The 19,793-nt window shown below is 45.6% G+C and overlaps 3 protein-coding genes across 3 annotated transcripts in view; 1 reads left to right on the top strand and 2 right to left on the bottom strand.

Moving 5' to 3' along the window:
- LOC148686099 (uncharacterized) overlaps window positions 1–19,793 on the bottom strand; it is a 580,325-nt gene that overhangs the window by 154,225 nt on the left and 406,307 nt on the right. The gene's annotated exons all lie outside the window — the stretch shown is intronic.
- Window positions 1–19,793, top strand: part of LOC132592076 (uncharacterized) — an 80,990-nt gene that overhangs the window by 4,697 nt on the left and 56,500 nt on the right. The window contains exons 4-8 of the mRNA XM_088668974.1: window positions 1,123–1,205; window positions 1,300–1,426; window positions 3,596–5,235; window positions 12,895–12,897; window positions 16,749–18,761. Coding sequence (XP_088525100.1) covers window positions 1,123–1,205; window positions 1,300–1,426; window positions 3,596–5,235; window positions 12,895–12,897; window positions 16,749–18,761 — 3,866 coding nt within the window. The remainder of the gene's footprint in view (window positions 1–1,122; window positions 1,206–1,299; window positions 1,427–3,595; window positions 5,236–12,894; window positions 12,898–16,748; window positions 18,762–19,793) is intronic.
- The window catches only part of LOC118078417 (uncharacterized), a 295,133-nt gene that overhangs the window by 224,741 nt on the left and 50,599 nt on the right, over window positions 1–19,793 (bottom strand). The gene's annotated exons all lie outside the window — the stretch shown is intronic.

The following is a 19,793-nucleotide window of genomic DNA, read 5'->3' as shown; positions in this document are numbered from 1 at the left end:
TAAAACAATAATACAGCATTAAATAGTAAAAGCTGGGTATCATCTGCATACTGATGAACACCCAGCCCAAACCTCCTGATTATCTCTCCCAGCAGCTGCATGTAGATGTTAAAAAGCATGGGGGAGAGGACAGAACCCTGAGGCACCCCACAAGTGAGAGCCCAGGGGTCTGAACACTCATCCCCCCCCCACCACTTTCTGAACACGGCCCAGGAGGAAGGAGCGGAAGCACTGTATGACAGTGCCCCCAGCTCCCAACCCCTCTAGACGGTCCAGAAGGATGTTATGGTCGATGGTGTCAAAAGCCGCTGAGAAATCCAGCAGGACTAGGAAACAGCTCTCACCTTTGTCCCTAGCCTGCCGGAGATCATTGACCAGTGCGACCAAGGCAGTTTCAGTCCCATGATGAGGCCTGAATCCCGACTGGAAGGGATCCAAATGGTCCGCTTCTTCCAGGCATGTCTGGAGTTATTCAGCAACCACCCGCTCAATCATCTTGCCCAAGAATGGTAGATTTGAGACTGGGCGATAGTTGGCCATATTGTTTAATGACCGCCTCTTTCAACGGGTCTGGGAAGGCTCCCTCATAGAGGGAAACATTCACCACCCTGCAGAGCCCATCGCCCAGCCCTTCACGGCTCGCTTTTACTAGCCAGGATGGGCAAGGATCAACGGGACAGGTGGTCGGTTTCACTCGTCCAAGCAGCCTGTCCACATCCTCGGAGGTCACAGATTGAGATTGATTCCATGCAACTCGATCAGACAGAGCCCAAGCACTCTCCCGCCCCGGCCCTGCTCCCACGGTGGTGTCTACCCCTTCCGAATCTGAGCGACTTTATCTGCAAAAAACTTTGCAAAATCGTTGCAGGAGAGCTTGGGGTCTTTACAAGGCCCCGATGGTGAAGTGGTTCTGTTAAATTGTGAACCATCTGAAAGGGTCTCCTGCTACTATTTTCTGCAGATGCAATAGAGGCGATGAAGAAAGTCTTCTTTGCCGTCGCCATCGCCACTTGGTTGGCTCGACGTTGAGCTCTAGCCCGTGTCCGGTCTGATTCAGAGTGAGTTTTCCGCCACCAGCGCTCTAGCCGTCTCAGTGAGTCTTGCTTTTTTTCTCCCTTGCAGGTGGCATAATGATACTGGCTAGACCTCTTCATTCATCTTTTCATGGGGGCAGAAGGGAAGCAGCGGCTGTGGAACCAGATCAGGTCAGGGGAAACGGTTTTGTGGGGACAGAGGCCGAGGGGTGGAACTACAACAACACTTTTGTCTCAGAGGAGGACATTTCCCTTTTTCTTTTAGGGTCCAGTGTCCTTTGAAGATGTCGCTGTTTGTTTCACGGATGAGGAGTGGGCGTTGCTGGATCCTGACCAGAGAGCTCTACATAAAGAAGTCATGGAGGAGAATCGTGGGATCGTGGCCTCTCTTGGTAAGGCTGCTTGTGGGATCATAATATCTGTTTTAAAATTCAATACTGCTCTCTGTGACAAACCTCATATATTTTCCCCCTTAAAACACCTGGGATTACAATATTCCAACAATAAAACTTGAACAGTAATTTACCGGTGCTGTTTTTTTCCGTGAATGTTCTTTCTCCAGTTGCAGCTTCTTAAACAATTATCAGACTGGTCTGAATTGCCAGCCGATTTTAAATGTAAACCTCTGAGTTGTTAGGGAAGTTGAAGTAGCTCCTGTGGGGTTTTCTGTTTTTGTTTTGCTCCTGTCAGTCTTTGGTTGACCAAAGAGAAGACTGATATTGGAAATGGAGGGGATTCCATGATGGAGCCAAACAACATCCATTCACGAGAAGAGCCAGGCTTATTGAATCACAGGTTCATATAAGGATGTCAGTTGAGACTTCCAGTTTGCCGTAAAAATGGCAATGGGGTGTGAGCTCAGTTCTTAGGAATGGACTCTGCTCACCCCGAGTGGTCGGGGAAAAGCGAGAAGGTGACCCCCCAAAAGCTCAAGTGGGTTTCTTGAGCCTCCAAAGGGTCCAGCAGCACATTTCTAAGAGCTTTCCTGTCTGCCCACTGCTCTGAAAGGCATGGTGGGGGGTGAGATCCCCCAGAAGAAACCCCGAATTGAGCGTTTCGGGGATGTGGATCCTCGGACGCCAGAAGCGAGCTCCCCCCTCCCTTGGCTAGCCTATTTTTGGGCAGCGAGAGAGCAGGGGGTTTTGAGCTAACGCGACGCATCGGCGTATAGCTATCTCGGAGGCAAGAAGCTGCGATCCTGGCAGGCAACAGCAATCAGTTCTTCCTAAAAACTGAACAAAATTAAAGACATTGGATACCGTGAGTAAAAGGAGAAATTTAAGAATTTTTTCAGTAATTGGAATGAATTGGCCACGGGAGGAGATTCAAACAGGAAGTCGATCTCCCCCATTGAGAGGACTGTAATGCAGTTAACTTGCCTATAGCCGGAAAAGTGAAAGGAACCTTTTAATTATCAAGGATTTTTGTTTTGCTTTTTGTGATTCTGTATTAGGAAAAAGAATAAAAAATATTTGAAAAGAAAAGAAAAGGAAATGTTCAATAATTTATAGTTTTATGATCAACTTTGATTGATGAGGTGGTGAAACCTCAATAACGTGACCGGGAGACTAATTAGGCAATAATGGCCGCCCAGCACACTTCTGAAGTGTCCTGCTTTTCGTCTCCCTTCAGCAGAGAGCACAACAGTAGCACAGCGGCTGGTCTCAAGTAGGAATAAAACAGGACAGCATTGAGCTCCTTATCTTTGAGCTATATTTATTTACATTCCTAGGGATTGAGCTGACATGCTCTCCATAGAACAGAACACAAAGCAATTAGGAAGAACAGGAAGAGAACTCCCCTTTTCATACAGAGATAGTTATACAAGCTCATACATTCCCAGCATTCCCAGTGACAGAACGCAATATCCTGTGTACAATTTAACTCCTTCATACCAACAGGAAATGCAAGAAAGCAAAGTGGCTGTCCAATGAAGCCTTACAAATAGCGGGGGAAAGATGGCATGCAAAATGGGAGGGAGATAGTGAAAGATACAGGAAATTGAAATCAGATGTCCAAAAAATAGCAAGGAGAGACAAGAGGGCCTTCTTAAACGAGCAATACAGAGAAATAGAGGGAAGCAATAGAATGGGAAAAACCAGAGATCTGTTGAATAAAATTGGAGATATGAAAGAAATATTTTGTACAAAGATTGAAATCTTTACCAGGACTTAAATAACACTTGTAATGTAAAAAAGACTTGAGATACTATGGAAAAATGAAATAATAGAGAAAGATAAAATATGCAAAAGAAAAGGATACCGGTATATATGGAACCCAGGGAGGGGTGGTGGGAAGTCCAAGGGTTCAAGAGAATCCTATATTTCTTATTATTTATATTTGATTGTCTATGTAAACATTTAAATGAAAATCCAATAAAAAAATTAATTATATAACTGATGTCAGTTGATCTTCGTTAATATATGCATCCAACCCTGAAACCACCCATCTAGCCCACATGTTATTCCTCTACAGGTATTACCAGTGTTAACAAGTATTCTTCATGAATTGTGGGCTCTTCTTCTCCAATAGGCACTAATCCATTTCTCTCTTCATTGCAGACAGTGATGAACTGGAAATCAATAACAAGGGTGACCAGAACAAAATCCCCACAATGGAAAAACCTTATAAATATATTGAAAGTGGAAAAAGTTCCCATTCCACTTCCTGTCAAAGAAATCCCACTGGGAAGAAACCTTATCAGTGCATAGAATGTGGAAAGACCTTCAGTCATAGCTCCCATCTCACTTCCCATCAAATAATTCATACAGGGGAGAAACCCTATCAGTGCATGGAATGTGGAAAGAACTTCAGTGCGAGCTCCTCTCTGAGTTCCCATCAGAGAATTCATACAGGAGAGAAACCCTATAAATGTGTGGACTGTGGAAAGAGGTTTCGTAAGAGCCACCATCTCACGTCCCATCAAAGAATTCATACAGGGGAGAAACCCTATCAGTGCTTGGAATGCGGAAAGAGCTTCAGTATGAGCTCGAATCTCACTTCCCATCAAATAATTCATACAGGGGAGAAACCATATCAGTGTGTGGAATGTGGGAAGAGTTTCAGTCACAACTCCTCTTTCACTTCCCATCAAAGAATTCATACAGGGGAGAAACCTTATCAGTGTGCAGAATGTGGAAAGAGCTTCAGAAGGAGCTCCCACCTCACTGACCATCAAAGAATTCATACAGGGGAGAAACCCTTTCAGTGCATGGAATGTGGAAAGAGTTTCTGTCGGAGCACCGATCTTAGTTCCCATCAAAGAATCCATACAGGGGATAAAGCATACAATTGCCTGGAATGTGGAAAGAGCTTCTGTCACAACTCCTCTCTCACTTCCCATCAAAGAATTCATTTGGGGAAGAAACCCTATCAGTGCATGGAATGTGGAAGGAGATTCTGTCGGAGCACCGATCTCACTTCCCATCAAAGAATTCATACAGGGGAGAAACCCTATCAATGCGTGGAATGTGGAAAGAGATTCTCTCGGAGCACCGATCTCACTTTCCATCAAAGAATTCATACAGGGGAGAAACCATATAATTGCTTGGAATGTGGAAAAAACTTCAGTACCAGCTCTAATCTCACTTCTCATCAAAGAATTCATACAGGGGAGAAACCCTATAAGTGTGTGGAATGTGGAAAGAGCTTCAGTACGAGCTCTGATCTAACCAAGCATCAGAGAATTCATACAGGGCAGAAACCATATCAGTGTGTGGAATGTGGAAAGAGCTTCAGTCACAACTCCTCTCTCACTTCCCATCAAAGAATTCATACAGGGGAGAAACCCTATAAGTGTGTGGAATGTGGAAAGAGCTTCAGTAAGAGCTCCAACCTCATGACCCATCAAAGAATTCACAGAGGGGAGAAACCCTATCAGTGTTTGAAATGTGGAAAGAGCTTCATTACCAGCTTCTCTCTCACTTCCCATCAAAGAATTCATACAGGGGAGAAACCCTATCAGTGCTTGGAATGTGGAAAGAGCTTCAGCTGTAGCTCCGCTCTCAGTTGCCATCAAAGAATTCATACAGGGGAGAAACCATATCAGTGTGTGGAATGTGGAAAGAGCTTCAGGAAGAGCTCTGACCTCACTTCCCATCAAAGAATTCATACGGGGGAGAAACCGTATCAGTGCATGGAATGTGGAAAGAGCTTCAGTACAAGCTCCTATCTCGCTAAGCACCAGAGAATTCACAGAGGGGTGAAATCCTAGCAGGGCATGGAATGTTGAAAGTGCTTCAGTCACAGGCACAGTCTCATTTTCCATCAAAGAATTCATATGGAAGAAACCATATAATTGCTTCTGCTTTATCTCCTCTCCCAGTTCTCATCAAAGAATTCATATAAAGGGTGAAAAAACCCTTCATTATACAGCTTTAGGCTTCAGGGAAAAATACACCTCTTTACCCAACCCTTTGGCTGATTGATATCAAATGGCCTTTTAAAATGTGGTGAGTTGGGGTGTGGTTAAATTTTTTAAATTTTCTGTCTGGGATGGGTGAGGAGTTGTTTAACCCAATCTTAAACAACTCCTCACCCACAATAATACAACCATCAGACTTAACATGGACACGGGTACCAGAACCTGCCTGTTGTCTTTGTCCATGGAGTTTTCTTGGCAGGGATACTGGAGTGGCTTGCCAGTTCCTTCTCCAGGTGGATCACGTTTAGTCAAAACTCTCCACTATGACCTGTCCATCTTGGGTGGCCCTGCATGGCATAGCTCATAGCTTCTCTGAGTTATTCAAGCCCCTTCGCCACGACAAGGCATTGATCTAAGCGCAAAATATGGTCTGAAGCTCAACATCAAAAAACATCAAAAAACCCAAGATCATGGCCACTGGTCCCATCACCTCCTGGCAAATAGAAGGGGAAGAAATGGAGGCAGTGAGAGATTTTACTTTCTTGGGCTCCTTGATCACTGCAGATGGTGACAGCACTCACGAAATTAAAAGACGCCTGCTTCTTGGGAGAAAAGCAATGACAAACCTAGACAGCATCTTAAAAAGCAGAGACATCACCTTGCTGACAAAGGTCCGTATAGTTAAAGCTATGGTTTTCCCAGTAGTGGTGTATGGAAGTGAGAGCTGGACCATAAAGAAGGCTGATCGCCGAAGAATTGATGCTTTTGAATTATGGTGCTGGAGGAGACTCTTGAGAGTCCCATGGACTGCAAGAAGATCAAACCTATCCATTCTTAAGGAAATCAGCCCTGAGTGCTCCCTGGAAGGACAGATCGTGAAGCTGAGGCTCCAATACTTTGGCCACCTCATGAGAAGAGAAGAATCCTTGGAAAAGACCCTGATGTTGGGAAAGATTGAGGGCACAAGGAGAAGGGGACGACAGAGGACAAGATGGTTGGACAGTGTTCTCGAAGCTACGAATATGAGTTTGACCAAACTGCGGGAGGCAGTGCAAGACAGGAGTGCCTGGCGTGCTATGGTCCATGGGGTCACGAAGAGTCGGACACGACTAAACGACTAAACAACAACAACCAGAGCCTGCAATAAACCCAGATGCCAAATTGCTGCCACATACACCCGGACAACACCATTACTGGCCACAACGACATCCAACATACCATCTCAGGACTATTTAATTGCTCATCTTCTAACATTGTGTATGCCATCAAATGCCAACAGTGCCCTTCAGCTCTCTATATTGGACAAAAAGGCCAAACCCTACGCCAAAGGATAAATGGACATAAATCTGACATCAGGAACCATAAGACAGAGAAACCAGTAGGAGAACACGTCAGTCTCCCAGGACATTCTACACAAGATCTCAAAGCAGCTGTTTTATTACAGTAAAATTTCAGAAGCAGACTGGAAAGAGAAGTTCCTGAATTGGAACTCATTACCAAGCTTAAAACCATGGAGCCACCTGGGATGAACAAAGACATAGGATTCTTATCTCATTATGCATGATCAAGCTTTCTTTAGCGCCTCTGCCCTTGCTTCCCCCCCCTGCAGGTCCAATTGCAGTCATCAGCAGTTGTTAACAGCCATCAACAGGTTTACCACTCCTATCAGCCCATCACCCATTCCCACCCACCCACCACCCACCCTCTGAATATACATAAGGGTCTGGTTGCTTCTGTTTCAGTGTATCTGAAGAAGTGTGCATGCACACAAAAGCTCATACCAAAATAAAAACTTAGTTGGTTTTTAAGGTGCTACTGAATGAATTTTTTAATTTTCCTTCAATTAGCAATTCAGCATTTCTGGAAGGGGAAATGATATACCTTTGTATATTACCATAGAAAAAAACCATGCATGAAAAAGTATTACTCATTTATGATGAGAAAATGATTTTGTGTGAAGTTGGGGAAATCTTTGTGTGTGTTAAAAACTTTGGTTCAGAACGTGAGGCATTGTGGGACAAGGCAAACTACAGCATCCTGGGAATGTGCTTTTGTCTCCCCTTAAGATGAATTTCTCTCTGTCAGTTTATTCCTGTCTGTAAAGGCAGGAATAAATCCTTCTCTGATTTACATGCTCAAGAGAAACCTGCTGCCCTGGTGTGAAATTTGAGTGTGTGTATTTGAGCCAGGAGGTTATCAGCCTGAGTTGCTTACAGACTCCAGATTTGTCAGAAGAGCTTGAGAACTGCAAGGGAGTTTCCCCGTCCCAAGCCTTGAAGTTTCATAAGGGCCAGCTGCTCTGATCCTTGACAACTGGAAGATGAATGCTTATCACCTTGCCATTGGTCAATCCACATGTAATTGGATCTAATTGTAATCTAATTGGATAATGTCAATTGCTCTATGCCATTCTTCTTGGGGGAGAGGGATTGGGACTCTGTCTGTTTGTTTTTCCAGTTTGCTTATGTGAGTAGAAGAGTTTCAGCTTTGTAATGTCTTTGTTTTATTATCTGTAACTTTTATTGAGAACTGTGTAACCTTTTATATTAGTTGTTCCTTCCTCTAATAAATACGGAAAGGCCAGTTTATCTGTTTTGTGTCTCTAACTGCAAAGCTGAGCCAGTGTGACTGTTTGACTCTACCTCTTGAGTGGAAAAGTGGCCCAGGACCGCGCAATCTGGGCACAGCGGGGGTTTTTTTTGCTCCTTTATCCCCCCCCCCCCCGTCTCAGGGTTGCCAGTGGATAAAAGGAGTCGTGGCAGCGTTTTGCCTTACTTTTCTCACCCTGATCTGGCCACAGTGATCCATGCGACGGTCACCTCCAGGCTTGATTATTGTAACTCACTCTACGCGGGGCTGCCCTTGAAGCTGACCCAGAGACTCCAGAGGGTGCAGAATGCTGCGGCAAAGGCTCCTTACGGGGTCCCGGCCGCGGGACCACATTCATCCAGTGCTTTACCAGCTGCACTGGCTCCCGGAGGAGTACAGGATCAGGTTTAAGGTGCTGGTTTTGACCTTGCAAGCCCTATGCGGCTTGGGACCCTTATACCTATGGGACTGCAGGTGGAACAGACACATCCCAATGTCTCGACCTGATCCATGAACTGATCACAGTATGAACTGATCCACTGGGTCTTCTGCTTGTTTCCTTGAATTTCATGACTCATTTCTGTTGAAGTTTATATGATACAGTAATAGTATACTTTATTTTGCAAGAGTGCAGCCGGTTACACGTCTCGTGTGTTGATATAGTCTATTTTTACGTAACCCAAGGTTTGATGTTGTTCTGTTAGCGGAGATTCCTGCATTGCAGGGGGTGGGAGTAGATGACCCCAGGATCAGGGCTGGATCTAGCGGGTGGCGAGGAAGACCCCCCGCCAGGAGCATATTGGCTTTGAAACATGTCCAGAAATAATCAATCAATCAATCAATCTTGTATGTGTGGAGAGGGGGCGTGGCCCCGAAGGGAAGCTGCTCTGGCCGAGCACAAGCCCCCCTCCCCCCCTCTGGGCAGCCCAACGAGGAGGGAGGGGGAAGGAGGTTGCGCATGCGCCCCACTCCTCCCGAGTTGCTCCCCTCTTCGGTCACTTCCCCCCACTTTCTGCAGTTCAGCAACGGAGGCCGATTAGGGAGACCCCTCGCTGGCCGGGATCAGGTCAGGTTCTGCAAAGGGAGAGGGCTGAGCTGGGTGGACTCGGCTTTGCAAGGGTTAAAGGGAAGCGAGCTGCCTTCCTAGAGAGGACAGGAAGCAAGGGGGGTCCAGGTCCTCCAGAGCCAAGGCCCCTCCCTCCCTCCCCAGTCCTCCTTTCCTGCTTTGGTGTCTCTCCTGCAAGGGCTGCATCGCTGTCCCTTCACTCCGGGGATGATCGGGTGAGTCTCCTCTCTCTCCCCCCCCCCCAAAGAGGGTGCAGTTGGGAGACGGGGGGGGTCCCAGGGGGCTGCAGCAGGGGAGGGTGCCTGGGGGGGCAGGACCCTAAGTCAGGGAGGAGAGGGTCCTGCGGGGGGGGCAGGTCTGCAAGGCTCTCCTTCCTGGAGATCAGAGGATCCAAAACTCCCCCGAAATCTCCCTTCTTCAAGCAAAGGAGTCCCTAGGACTTTAACTCTGTGTGACGTCGCTCAGCGTCATTGCACAACAGAGGGACATGTGCAAATGGTTTTCCAAAGATGGACGAGGAGGTGGACTAGGAACCCCCCCCCCATTAAAAGACCCACTAGGAGGAGGGAGGGAGGAAAGGTGGGAAAGAGAAAGGCCAGGAGTAAAGAGAGGGATCCCAACCCATAGTCTGGCTGCTGCATTGCAAACCAGTTTCCCAGCCGTCTCCAAGGGCAGCTCCACACGGAGGCCACTGCAGCAATCCCCTCGCACCCAGAGCATGGCATCTCAGGACCACATCCTCTCTCTCCCAAAGGGATTCTTGCTGGAAAACCAGCCGAGCCGAAAATGGGCGCTGCTACTCACTGAGCCTCCAGGGACCTTGGCATCAATGGCTGTGTGAGTGTTAAGCTGTCTAACAGAATAATAATACTAAATTAGCTGCCTAAATTCCAAGGGAGATGTCTTTGATTGTGCCCACTTGGCCCTCAGGGGGTTGGCCAGATGCATACCTGGCCCTTAATGCAAAGGGGACCCCACCCCAGGAGTCTGCCTTGAGAGCAGCAGAGAGTCCAATTGCAAGAAAAGGAGATAGAAGAAGGGGAGTGGGGGTGGGGTGGGGAGCAATTCCTGAGGACCCCCGGGTGAGGACCCCCACTAGAGCCAAGCATCCATATTTCACAAGATACCAATGACTGACTTGCCAGTCAGTTTTTACTTCATGCATTGACTGGAAGGCAGGAGCAACTAGGCTGATTCACCTCCAATAAATCCCTTCCATTGCCTCCACATTTTGCATTGCAATCTTCCTTGCTGGAGGGCTAGAGGCTGCTTTCTTCTTCTTCTTCTTCTTCTTCTTCTTCTTCTTCTTCTTCTTCTTCTTCTTCCTCTTCCTCTTCCTCTTCCTCTTCCTCTTCCTCTTCTCCCCCTCTTCTTGAGAAGATATTTCATGGTTTGGGCTGTGCTGTCATCCAGTCCTGCCTCCTAGCAAGACTCATCCATGCTTGTTCAGAGAACCATTTTCCTCTCCTGAACTACAAATCCTGTAACAGAACAATGTATTTGCTTTGTAGGATTTGCTAGAGCTTCTCATTAGCACAGGCAGAACTTGGCAGAAGACAAAAGGCTTCCTTCCGGTCTCGCAGAGGCTTCCTGAGACCACAGATGGATGACCGAGACTCAGCTGGCCCTGGAGCAGGAAGAGGCCATGCCATCCAAACTGGGAGCAGTGGGGGATTCTGGGAAAACCCAGTGCAGAAGATCCTGGGTGAGGAGGACACCCTCCGCTCAGAGGTGCAGAGCCAGCAGTTGAGGCGGTTCTGCTGCCAGGAGGCCAAAGGACCCCGAGAGGTTTGCAGCCGACTCTACCACTTTTGCCACCAGTGGCTGAAGCCAGAAAGGCACACGAAAGCTGAGATGCTGGACCTGGTGATCTTGGAGCAGTTCCTGGCTGTCCTTCCCCCAGAGATGGAGAGCTGGGTGAGGGAATGCGGAGCGGAGACCAGTTCCCAGGCGGTGGCCCTGGCCGAAGGTTTCCTCCTGAGTCAGGCAGAGGAGAGAAAGCAGGTGAGAGAGACTTTCCTCTGGATATTCCCAAGGGGCTCCAAAAAGGATGGAGAGCATCCCATAATGCTCTACTGATGACCCATCCTTTTTCTGGGAAGTCATCCATGGAATGAGATCTAACACCCTTAAACTTTTTGTATTTGTAATTCTCTTTCTAATATTTCTCACCATTCATTCTCTCTTTTTAATCCTTGCTGCTCTTTCAGGAAAATGATCATTTTGCAGAAATGGACCTGGATTCCTGTGAGGCAGAGAGGCCTCCGTTGGACACAAGACAGAGGCAGCTGGGTAAGGAGGAAGGTTGTTTTTCTCCGTTTGGTCTCATTCTGTTGCCTTTCCAACTCATCTGAGGGTTATTTTCATATATTTTTTGGGGGGGGACGACTGTTGGGAACAAGGGTCCAGAGGAGGGGAGATGTATTTCTGCACAACTAACATATGAAATGGGCACAAACCTCCAACTGCTCTCAGCAGGTCAGGCTTTCTCAAAGGCCCATCTGTGTTTAGAGATGCCCTGATTCACCTGTGAGAGAAGCAGGCACTCCTGGCATCCTGCTTACCTTTTTTTCTCTTACAGGTGACAGAATGAAGACAGCAAGACCTCCTTATTCACATTTTCACGGGGGCAGAAAGGAAACAGCAGCTGTGGAACCAGATCAGGTCAGGGGAAGCTGCCTTGTGGGGACAGAGGCCAAGGGATGGAACTGTTGTTGTTTAGTCGTTTAGTCGTGTCCGAAGGGGTGGAACTACAACAACACTTTTGTCTCAGAGGAGGACATTTCCCTTTTTCTTTTAGGGTCCAGTGTCCTTTGAAGACGTCGCTGTTTGTTTCACGGATGAGGAGTGGGCGTTGCTGGATCCTGACCAGAGAGCCCTGCATAAAGAAGTCATGGAGGAGAATCGTGGGATCGTGGCCTCTCTTGGTAAGGCTCCGTGTGGGATCATATATCTGTTTTAAAATTCAATACTGCTCTCTGTGACGAACCTCATACTCCCTTTACCTTTTAATTATACTATCTTATATTTCTTGCTGCTTTTGAAACCTTTTACTAAGCTGTTCTGGCGAACCAGAGCAGCGCATGGAAACGCCATTCATCTTACCGCCGGAACAGTACCTATTTATCTACTTGCAGTTGACATGCATTCGAACTGCTAGGTTGGCAGGAGCAGGGACTGAGCAACTGGAACTCACCCCATTGCGGGGATTCGAAGTGCCAACCTTCTGGTCGGCAAGCAAAAGGTATAGCAGGCTAAAAATTTCATATTCCCTCTCCAAAGGTTCCCCCAATCACTCATCTGAATAGGGTGGCCAAAATCCTAGGCCCATTTAATCATTACCAACTTAACCTCCTCCTCCTTGACTTCCCAGTCAAGGAGGAAGAGGTACATTCTAGAACAGGGGTCTTCAAACTAAGGCCCGGGGGCCGGATGCGGCCCAATCACCTTCTAAATCCGGCCCGCGGACGGTTCGGGAATCAGCATGTTTTTACATGAGTAGAATGTGTCCTTTTATTTAAAATGCATCTCTGGATTATTTGTGGGGCATAGGAATTCGTTCATTTTTTTTTCAAAATGTAGTCCGGCCCCCCACAAGGTCTGAGGGACAGTGGACCTGCCCCCTGCTGAAAAAGTTTGCTGATCCCTGTTCTAGAACGTAGTTTAGTTTTGGTGTCTAACAAATTTTCCAGTTCTGAGGGTTCTGTGCCAAAACCTTTTTTTTAAAAAAAATCTTGCCTGAATGTCTCATTAAGTTGATGGTATTGGAGCTATCCTGCAAGGTATTACTTAATCTATATATCTCTATCTATCTATCTATAAATGTTCCCACTGTTCCCAAGGATGTAACACCCTTCCTCCGTAACGGCTGAACCGAAATGCCACAAATTAGGACAAAGCGTACCTTGCCCATCAGGTAGGGATCTGGCATAATTTTTTATTCCCCCCCCCCCATAAAAGCACACCTTTCATACCTAAAGTAATGATTAAACACAAAAAGTGGTGCGGAAATTAGACATCACCAGCAGAAGCTCTGAAGACTCCAATAGCATCCAATAGAAAGGCAGATCGTGTGCTGTCACCAGCAAAAGCTCTGAAGGGTGGCGCCAAATAATGATGTCATCAACCGGGCAACTGAAACCACCAAGGCAGCCATTACCAGACAACCCACAATGTCAGGCCGGGGCCAAGGAATCGAGATACAGGGCGGAGGCCTCGGCTCGCATTTAAATACTAGCCCAAGCCAAGCTGACAGAAGGCCTCACCTCTACTTTAAAGCCTAGAAACTAGGCCTCAGCTCTACTTTACAGCCCACAGACTAGGCCTCGCCTCTACTTTACAGCCTACAGACTAGGCCTCAGCTCCACTTTACAGACTAGGCCTCAGCTCTACAGCCCTTTAAATACTATCCCGAGTGGAGCCCTGGGTGGGGGGGGAGGGGCCCAAATAGGTCATGGGCTGACGTACAGGGATGAGACACAACCACGGGGGGGGGGGACACATAGTCCAGGGGGAAATGGACACACCCTCCCCCTTTCCTGAGAAACAAGGACCCTGAGTCAGGCACAGCAACGCGTCATGGATCGTCACAGGGTGGGGGCAGCCACAGGGATAACCCACAGCAACGCGTGGGAGGGTCAACTAGTGTCATAATAATTTTTAAGCTTTAGTTGATTCTCTTCCTCTTTCAACAACGATTTATATGTTAACCAGCCTCCACTCATGTTTTTTCTCTTAACCGCCTTTGCTTCGAAAGGTGAGTTCAACCAAGGTGCTTCAGGGTCAATTAGATCTTTATATTTACTCCACACCAAATACAACACTTTTCTTACAATGTGATTGAGGTAGCTTTGTGTACCTTGGTCTTATCATAATTGAGGTAGGCACGCCAACCGAATCGGTTGTCATGCCCCTCCAAATCCAACAAGTTCGTATTCAGGAGCAGGCACCACTCCCTGATCCACGTGAAACAGGCTGGTGCATAATAAAGTTTTAGATCAGGTAGACCAAATCCCCCCTTTGATGTTAATTAACAAGGTATGTTTTATTTGAGGTCTTCGTCCTTCCCAGATAAATTTGGATATGTCCTTTTGCCAATTTTTGGCAGTACAGTGGTGCCTCGCTTAACGAATGCCCTGCTTAACGAAATTTTCGCTTAACGAAAGGTTTTTTCTAGCGGAGGTTGCCTCGCTAGACGAATTCGTTTTTGTCTAGCGAATCGCGGTTTCCCATAGGATTGCATTGAAATTCAATTAATGCGTTCCTATGGGCAAAAAAAATTCAAAAAAATTCAGTGCATTCCTATGGGATTCGCTAGACGAAATTTTTCGTTATAAGAAAAAACCCATGGAACGAATTAAATTCGTCTAGCGAGGCACCACTGTATATTCATTTTAACTGTAGAGATCCATCCCCAAAAAGATAACTTCAATCTATCCCATATCTCCATGTTTCTCTTAATGTCCAACCTGGTCTTAATGTAATTGTCTTGGTGTTATCCAGATACCAAGATATTTCACCTTTGGGGAGGTTTTCAGGTTGGTTAATATTTCTAGTTGTTCTTTTTCTTGAACTGTAGGATTTTTACCCAAACGTTTTGTTTTGGTAAAAAAATACCTTCAGTAGCACCTTAAAGACCAACTAAGTTTTTATTTTGGTATGAGCTTTCGTGTGCATGCACACTTCGTTTTGGAGTTATTTAATTTAAAACCCGCTACTTTACCGTTATTTAGGATTATTTCCAATGATTTAATTAAACTTTCTTCTGGATTTTCAGATGTAATAATTAGATCATCTGCAAAAGCCTTGAGTTTATGTTTTGTCTCCCAGTGTTATACCTTTAATTTTTTTCCCTCTCTTATTTTCTTGTTTAGGACTTCCATCCATAACAAGTATAAATATTAAGGGAGACTGTTATTTCACAATGCTCTGTTTCATATACTGTATTTATAATTATTTTTGCCCTTTGGTTTGCATTGTTGTTGTTGTTTAGTCATTTAGTCGTGTCCAACTCTTCGTGACCCCATGGACCAGAGCACGCCAGGCACTCCTATCTTCCACTGCCTCCCGCAGTTTGGTCAAACTCATGTTCGTAGCTTCGAGAACACTGTCCAACCATCTCGTCCTCTGTCGTCCCCTTCTCCTAGTGCCCTCAATCTTTCCCAACATCAGGGTCTTTTCCAAGGATTCTTCTCTTCTCAGGAGGTGGCCAAGGTATTGGAGCCTCAGCTTCAGGATCTGTCCTTCCAGTGAGCACTCAGGGCTGATTTCCTTAAGAATGGATAGGTTTGATCTTCTTGCAGTCCATGGGACTCTCAAGAGTCTCCTCCAGCACCATAATTCAAAAGCATCAATCCTTCGGCGATCAGCCTTCTTTATGGTCCAGCTCTCACTTCCATACATCACTACTGGGAAAACCATAGCTTTAACTATACGGACCTTTGTCGGCAAGGTGATGTCTCTGCTTTTTAAGATGCTGTCTAGGTTTGTCATTGCTTTTCTCCCAAGAAGCAGGCGTCTTTTAATTTCGTGAGTGCTGTCACCATCTGCAGTGATCAAGGAGCCCAAGGAAGTAAAATCTCTCACTGCCTCCATTTCTTCCCCTTCTATTTGCCAGGAGGTGATGGGACCAGTGGCCATGATCTTGGTTTTTTTGATGTTGAGCTTCAGACCATATTTTGCGCTCTCTTTCACCCTCATTAAAAGGTTCTTTAATTCCTCCTCACTTTCTGCCATCAATTCCTAGGGATTGAGCTGACATGCTCTCCATAGAACAGAACACAAAGCAATTAGGAAGAACAGGAAGAGAACTCCCCTTTTCATACAGAGATATTTATACAAGCTCATGCATTCCCAGCATTCTCAGTGACAGAACACAATATCCTGTGTACAATTTAACTCCTTCATACTAACAGGAAATGCAAGAAAGCAAAGTGGCTGTCCAATGAAGCCTTACAAATAGCGGGGGGAAGAGGGCAAGCAAAATGGGAGGAAGATAGTGAAATATACAGCAAATTGAAAGGAGATTTCCAAAAAATAGCAAGGAGAGACAAGAGGGCCTTCTTAAACGAGCAATACAGAGAAATAGAGGGAAACAATAGAATGGGGAAAACTAGAGATCTGTTGAATAAAATTGGAGATATGAAAGAAATATTTTGTACAAAGATTCAAATCTTTACGAGGACTTAAATAACACTTGTAATGTAACAAGGACGTGAGATACTATGGGAAAATGAAATAACAGAGAAAGATAAAATATGCAAAAGAAAAGGATACCGGTAAATATGGAACCCAGGGAGGGATAGTGGGAAGTCCAAGGTTTCAAGAGAATCCTATATTTCTTATTATTTATATTTGATTGTCTATGTAAACATTTAAATGAAAATCCAATAAGAAAATTAATTATATAAATGATGTCAGTTGATCTTCGTTAATATATGCATCCAACTCTGAAACCACCCATCTAGCCCACATGTTATTCCTCTACAGGTATTACCAGTGTTAACAAGTATTCTTCATGAATTGTGGGCTCTTCTTCTCCAATAGGCACTAATCCATTTCTCTCTTCATTGCAGAACTGGAAATCAATAACAAGGGTGACCAGAACAAATTCCCCACAATGGAAAAGCCTTATAAATATATTGAAAGTGGAAAAAGTTCCCATTCCACTTCCCATCAAAGAAATCCCAATGGGAAGAAACCTTATCAGTGCATAGAATGTGGAAAGAGCTTCAGTCAAAAGGCCAGCCTCACTTCCCATCAAATAATTCATACAGGGGAGAAACCCTATCAGTGCATGGAATGTGGAAAGAGCTTCAGTCACAGCCATGGTCTCATTTCTCATCAAAGAATTCATACAGGGGAGAAACCCTATCAGTGTGTGGACTGTGGAAAGAGCTTCAGTAAGAGCGCCCATCTCACTCGGCATCAGAGAATTCATACAGGGGAGAAACCCTATCAGTGTGTGGAATGTGGAAAGAGCTTCAATCAGGGCCAAAGTCTCACTTCCCATCAAAGGATTCATACAGGGGACAAACCCCATCAGTGTGTGGAATGTGGAAAGAGCTTCAGTAGGAGCTTCTCTCTCACTTCTCATCAAAGAATTCATACAGGAGAGAAACCCTATCAGTGCAAGGAATGTGGAAAGAGCTTCACTAATAGGTCCGATCTCACTTCCCATCAAAGAATTCATACAGGGGAGAAACCCTACCAATGCGTGGAATGTGGAAAGAGATACTGCCGGAGCACGGATCTCACTTTCCATCAAAGAATTCATACAGGGGAGAAACCATATAATTGCTTGGAATGTGGAAAAAGCTTCAGTACCAGCTCTAATCTCACTTCCCATCAAAGAATTCATACAGGGGAGAAACCCTATCAGTGTGTGGAATGTGGAAAGAGCTTCAGTACGAGCTCTGATCTAACCAAGCATCAGAGAATTCATACAGGGCAGAAACCCTATCAGTGTGTGGAATGTGGAAAGAGCTTCAGTCACAACTCCTCTCTCACTTCCCATCAAAGAATTCATACAGGGGAGAAACCCTATAAGTGTGTGGAATGTGGAAAGAGCTTCAGTAAGAGCTCCAACCTCATGACCCATCAAAGAATTCACAGAGGGGAGAAACCCTATCAGTGTTTGAAATGTGGAAAGAGCTTCATTACCAGCTTCTCTCTCACTTCCCATCAAAGAATTCATACAGGAGATAAACCCTATCAATGCGTGGAATGTGGAAAGAGATTCTGCCGGAGTACGGATCTCACTTTCCATCAAAGAATTCATACAGGGGAGAAACCATATAATTGCTTGGAATGTGGAAAGAGCTTCAGGACGAGCTTCGAACTCACTTCCCATCAAAGAATTCATACAGGGGAGAAACCCTATAAGTGTGTGGAATGTGGAAAGAGCTTCAGTCACAACTCCTCTCTCACTTCCCATCAAAGAATTCATACAGGGGAGAAACCCTATCAATGTGTGGAATGTGGAAAGAGCTTCAGTAAGAGCTCCAACCTCATGACCCATCAAAGAATTCACAGAGGGGAGAAACCCTATCAGTGTTTGAAATGTGGAAAGAGCTTCATTACCAGCTTCTCTCTCACTTCCCATCAAATAATTCATACAGGGGATAAACCCTATCCGTGTGTGGAATGTGGAAAGAGCTTCAGCTGTAGTTCTGCTCTCAGTTGCCATCAAAGAATTCATACAGGGGAGAAACCATATCAGTGTGTGGAATGTGGAAAGAGCTTCAGGACGAGCTTCGAACTCACTTCCCATCAAAGAATTCATACAGGGGAGAAACCCTATCAGTGTGTGGAATGTGGAAAGAGCTTCAGTCACAACTCCTCTCTCACTTCCCATCAAAGAATTCATACAGGGGAGAAACCCTATCAGTGTGTGGAATGTGGAAAGAGCTTCATTAAGAGCTCCAACCTCATGACCCATCAGAGAATGCACAGAGGGGAGAAACCCTATCAGTGTGTGGAATGTGGAAAGAGCTTCAGTACGAGCTCCTATCTCACTGAGCACCAGAGAATTCATACAGGGGACAAACCCTATAAGTGTGTGGAATGTGGAAAGAGCTTCAGTAAGAGCTCCAACCTCATGACCCATCAGAGAATGCACAGAGGGGAGAAACCTTATCAGTGCGTGGAATGTGGAAAGAGCTTCAGTACGAGCTCCTATCTCGCTAAGCACCAGAGAATTCACAGAGGGGTGAAATCCTAGCAGTGCATGGAATGTGGAAAGTGCTTCAGTCACAGGCACAGTCTCATTTCCCATCAAAGAATTCATATGGAAGAAACCATATAATTGCTTTCGCTATATCTCCTCCCCCTGTTCTCATCAAATAATTCGTACAAAGGGCGAAAAAACCCTTCATTATACAGCTTTAGGCTTCAGGGAAAAACACACCTCTTTACCCAACCCTTTGGCTGATTGATATCAAATGGCCTTTTAAAATGTGGTGACTTGGGGGGTTTACAGTTTTTTAATTTTCTTTTTTATTTCTTGTACAGTGGTGCCTCGCTAGACGAATTTAATTCGTTCTGCGAGTCGCTTCGTATAGCGAAAAGTTTGTTTTGGGAAGCGGCTCCCATAGGAACGCATTGAAGTGCTGTTTCCCATAGGGTGCCTCGCAAGTCAGGAAAAAAATTTGTATTGCGAGGCACCGTATGGGACGAAAAAAATTGTCTTGCAAAGCGCACCATAGGAAACTTCGTCTTGCGAGTCTCCATTGAAATCACAAAATGAGTTTTTCGTATTGTGAGGCATTTGTCTAGTGAGGTACCACTGTATTGTGATTTAATGTTGAAACTGGCCATAGGGTATAGGAGGCAAGTCTTAGAAATGGAAAGATCTTTGCTCCCCCTAAAAAAATTGAGGGGCCACCCCCCCGGTTGATAGGCATTGCCATTCTAATGCCAGGCATGCAGCAGATCGTGTGGTTGATCACACAAGGCAGGGTGTCCCTGCCCCCCCCCCCCAGGTTGGCACCCCTGGTATAGGGCGGTATAGAAATTAAATAAATGCATAAACTAAGACAATCTTGGAACAGACTGGAAAGAGAAGTTGCTGAATTGGAACTCATTACCAAGCTTAAAACCATGGATCCACCTGGGATGAATAGAGACATCGGATTCTTATCTCATTATGCATGATCAAGCTTTCTTTAGCGCCTCAGCCCTTGCTCCCCCCCCCCAGGACTAATTGCAGCCATCAGCAGCCGTTAACAGCCATCCAGAGTTT

The sequence above is a fragment of the Zootoca vivipara genome, chromosome 4 (genome assembly GCF_965207765.1).
Source record: "Zootoca vivipara chromosome 4, rZooViv2.hap1.1, whole genome shotgun sequence".
Lineage (NCBI taxonomy): Eukaryota > Metazoa > Chordata > Lepidosauria > Squamata > Lacertidae > Zootoca > Zootoca vivipara.
Note: the sequence above shows the minus strand (reverse complement) of the source record. Positions and strands in the feature narration are given on the sequence as shown.